General features: G+C 42.4%; 1 protein-coding gene across 1 annotated transcript; it reads right to left on the bottom strand.

The window, feature by feature from the left end:
* Positions 1–1,880: 1,880 nt before the first annotated feature.
* On the bottom strand, positions 1,881–3,932 carry LOC107602309 (transcription factor Sp5). Its single transcript, XM_016294774.1, has 2 exons — positions 3,709–3,932; positions 1,881–3,027 (listed from the first exon to the last, which is right to left on the bottom strand). Exons 1-2 carry the CDS (start codon positions 3,757–3,759, stop codon positions 1,975–1,977), a joined length of 1,104 nt encoding a protein of 367 aa, XP_016150260.1. The 5' UTR covers positions 3,760–3,932; the 3' UTR covers positions 1,881–1,974.
* Positions 3,933–4,244: the final 312 nt, after the last annotated feature.

Genomic DNA, 4,244 nt, shown 5'->3' with positions numbered 1-4,244 from the left:
ATAATGGATAATAAAGAAACAATAATGAATAAATATTTTCTCTAGGACTTTAAAGGATACAGAGGTTCGGTGCCAGTAACATTCGAGGAACACATTACAAAACACCCAACAGTTAGAAACTTTAACTATGATTTAATTTACATTTCTGCAGTTCTACAGTCTGTCAGTGCATGTCCCCAGTGAGAAAATCTGAATCTAATGTGATTGTATAGTATGTCTAAGAAACAGGAAAATAACCGTTTTCGTAGAATATTAATACATTTGACAATTTACGACAAAACGGTAACCATTATAAATGCAGTTTTAATGATCAAAGCAGTATGGCACTAGTTGTTTTTGCTCTTCTGTAGAGACTTAAGAGACTAACCATAACAAGTACAGCTAGAACAAGTAGTATAGCTAGATCTTCTAAACACAGGTAAGTGGGTGAACATTAGAGAAGGGTTTAGTGATGTGTGCCAGGATTTTACCAATGGAGGCGCTATTGCAGGAGAAACTGCACCATAGAGTTCAAACAATGAACATCTTTCTAGATGCCAAGAACTCCCCTTCCAAATATCAATAATACACACATACTTAATATATTCTAAACTGATGTAGTTTTATGCAAGATAATAGAAACTTTAAGTAGAAACCTCCCTTAATAAAAAAAACATGTTTTAAATGTGGTCTGTCTTTCACTGTGCAAAACGTGCAACATGGTCAGTATAGTTCAGACAGAGAATTAATTAGAACTACAATACTCCTATTTAGAGTGACTTGCCAGAAACCACTTAGTAAAAATGTAAATGCACAGACTGAGGTTAAAACGGACTCAATTTGATTTCAGTTCAGCAAAAATAACATCGGGATCCAAATGTGAGCACATCAAAATCTGCATAGAAATGAGGTTTTCTATTACTCGCAGTGCATCTGAATATGTTGTATCAAGATGGAGCAGAGCACCGCTCTGATATTCTGTTTTCTAATTGGGTCACACAGATAGTATTATATGAACTTAGGAACCTGACATGATAGTAACACATCTTTTATACAGTTAGTCACGTTATTTCATTAATGTGATTCTAGGATTTCGATGCAGTGCAAAAAACTCCCAAGATGATTTCTTACAGATATGTTTTGTAGAATAGCTTGGGGATGTGTTCATATATTTTACATATCAAATACTGACAGCGTCTACAAAATGCTTATGAGTGACATATACGAAAAACAGAAAACTACAGCTGATGTCAGTTAACGTTTGCTTTATTGTCATTTTTGCCGACTTTGTTCTTAAACTCATATAATGCTGTATAAAAGCTGTCCTTTGAACTGAACATCAGAGCTCTTCGTATCCTAACAACTGATAAATCTCACAGTGCTTCATTCTCGGCTCATTCTAGGCATTTTTAACAGAGTTCCACTGTTTCTCTGTTAAGTGTCTGATAAACACTCACACAAAGTTTCAAATTCAAATTTGTTTAACTCGCATTTTTCCTCTTGAAAAAATAAATCTATCCACTGTTAATAACTCCACTTCACCGCCTTATGTTTCAATGGCATGTACAAGTCATATTCTTTATTTTCACACAATAATTTCGAAAGTTTAACAGATGGTTTTCAATAGCATGCTAAAACACCCCACAAGGAGCGAGAACTGACACTTTCATTCAACAAAAGCTATCAATATATTTACAGAATAAAGAAATCTTCCACCGAAGACAGAGATCTGAACACAAGTCAAAACTTGTTAATGTTTTGAGTAGCTCAGGGACCGGAAACATTTTCCAGGGTTCCTTGAGGAACTGAGAATGACTTGAAAATTATATTTACAAGTCCCCAAAAAAAAAAGAAAAGAAAAAAAAGAGACTCCCAGTCTTATAAGTCTCATCAACCTTTTTAATGAAAAAAAAACAAAACAAAACATATTTTCGCTTCATGAGGATCCTGAAGATTGTATATATTGCACTAGTCTATGGTTATCCAAGTCTACTACTACACAGGTCTCAGGTCTTCTCTTTTGACGTAATCAGAGGTCTTTTCGTGACTTTTGCTCTTCTTGTTCTGGTGCGTCTTCACATGTTTGGCCAAATGGTCGCTCCTCATGAACCTCTTGCAGCAGTCCGGACACACAAAGCGTTTTTCCCCGGTATGAGTTCTCAGGTGCCTCTGTAACTCGTCCGATCTGGTGAAACTCTTCCCACAGAAGAGCCAGTTACACACGAAGGGTCGCTCTCCCGAGTGCCAGCGCAGGTGCGCCTTCAGGTGGGACGTTTTGCCGTATACTTTCCCGCATCCGGGGATGTGACAGATGTGCTGTTTCTTTTTCCCGGGTTCGTCGCTGGAGCTGGACGACTGGCAGTTAGGACACCGGCATCTCCGGCAGCGCCTGGCGGTGGCCAGGGGGGATTTGGTGTGGAGGAGGGCTGCGATTTGAGTCTGGTACTGTGCAAAGTCTGTGTGTCCCAACACCAAGCCCCTCTGGATGGGGAAGCGGTGGGGGCCGAGGCTCGCCGGGTGGCTGACGTGGTTTCCTTGCTGAAGGCTCCACCATGGTATATCCTCCCCCGGGTTTGGAGACAGCTGTCTCTGCTGCTGATGGACCAGGCCTGAGTGTCCCGGGATGAAACCGGGCGGGATGGGGGGCGGCGCTGCGTAGGAGACGGCGGGCACGTAGGTCGGCGGGCAGCTTGACTGTAACGACTGCATGGAGCATGGCAACATCTTGACCGGAGAGAAGTCATAAGGATAGGTGGGGTCGGCCGGAGGGGTTAGGGGGAGCTCGTGGTGGGTGGTGTAGGAGCCCTGCAGGTGAGATTTGGAGGATAGTCCAAAGGAAGAATTGTTGGAAAGCGAGGGCTGGGGATTGGCCTCGTTACTCCAAGGGTGGAAAATCCGTGTCGGAGACCCGAGGGTCGTGTCGTAGGGAACTTGAATAAAGTCCGTGGGTGTGGATCCGTGATGATGACCGATCCGGTTACACGTCGCCGCTAGAAGCGCCAGAGGAGAGTGTTTGCTGTTTTCCGGCGAGGAGTTGGGAGTGCGATCCTGGATCGTAGGAAAGAGCTGTGTTAAAACATTTACGCTCGAAAAACCTTTTTGAAGATCAGATTTTGGGGGAAACTTTTCCACATGTTGTGTTCAATGATACATACAAAGTTGTGCACAAAAGCAAATTTACCTAAGTGTTTACGAAGGATATGATTTTAGAATGAGCCAATGAAACTATTACCACATTTAATCTCTTCTCAAGTTGGGCAAAACGAAGGCATTTGGTTCTTTGAACATGCATAACTTTAGCTGCATTAGTGAAATACGTTTACAGTAAAAAATGTCGTTTCATCTGAGATGTTTGCCAGTCTAATTAAGACTGCGTTACACATTTTAAATGAAGTGCAAAGCAAGTTTATTGCACTTTTTGTTCCACTAAATTTAATTACTGATGATGAAAATCGAACTGAAACTCTCAAAAACTCTGTAATTGCTAATTACATGGATGGAAACTTCGTTTTAACAATGAAGGAAGTCCTACAGTTCCCACAGTCTTGTTATGTGTTTTTTGTTGTTGTTGTTAAATATGAAATCGGTCGAATAATCGTTCGCCAAATAAAGTAGATCTGCCGGAGTTTGCGCAGCTCAGAGACGCTTCTCGTCAATAAGCGCCGGTTATTTGCGACACGCGCGTAAAAGGAAGGACATTTTCAACAATATCTCAAACTTTTCACGAACCTGAAGAAATGCCTGTAGTGTGTCGTTCCTCAGCACAGCCACAGCTGCCATGGCACACTTCCTCGAGTTCCTCAAGCTTCCCGGTTTAAAGCAGCCAGATTCACTTCTTCAGAAATACTTGAGCGTCTTCTCGTGGAAAGTGCGCTCGCGTCGCCTCCTCTCCTCCAGCTATCCCTGGACTATCTGAGGGAGTGAAGGATCACTTCTTTGGATTTGATAAGGACTTTGGTGGGCCGCCAGCCAGTCAGGAGTGAGATTTATGACTTTGAAGTTCGCCGCTGCCCAATCATCAAAGAAGAGCGGCTCTTTGAGAGGGGGAAGCAAATCCTCTGAATCCACACAAAGCTCCTATGGTGTGTTTGTTGGTCTGGATAAAAGGGCTGATTATTAGGGGGGGATGGGACGGGAGGGGATAAAGGCGGGACAATTAATGAAGTAATCACTATGTGGGAAATGTATATACACAAATAATTGGATTTTCTTGATCAAAGACCCCCTCGCCGCCTGGAGACCCCGCTATTGGATGCCGGAGTCAC

Source organism: Sinocyclocheilus grahami, unplaced genomic scaffold, assembly GCF_001515645.1.
Source record: "Sinocyclocheilus grahami isolate Dianchi unplaced genomic scaffold, SAMN03320097.WGS_v1.1 scaffold324.1, whole genome shotgun sequence".
NCBI classification, from domain to species: domain Eukaryota; kingdom Metazoa; phylum Chordata; class Actinopteri; order Cypriniformes; family Cyprinidae; genus Sinocyclocheilus; species Sinocyclocheilus grahami.
The sequence above is the reverse complement of the archived record's forward strand: the minus strand, read 5'-3'. Positions and strand labels throughout refer to the sequence as shown.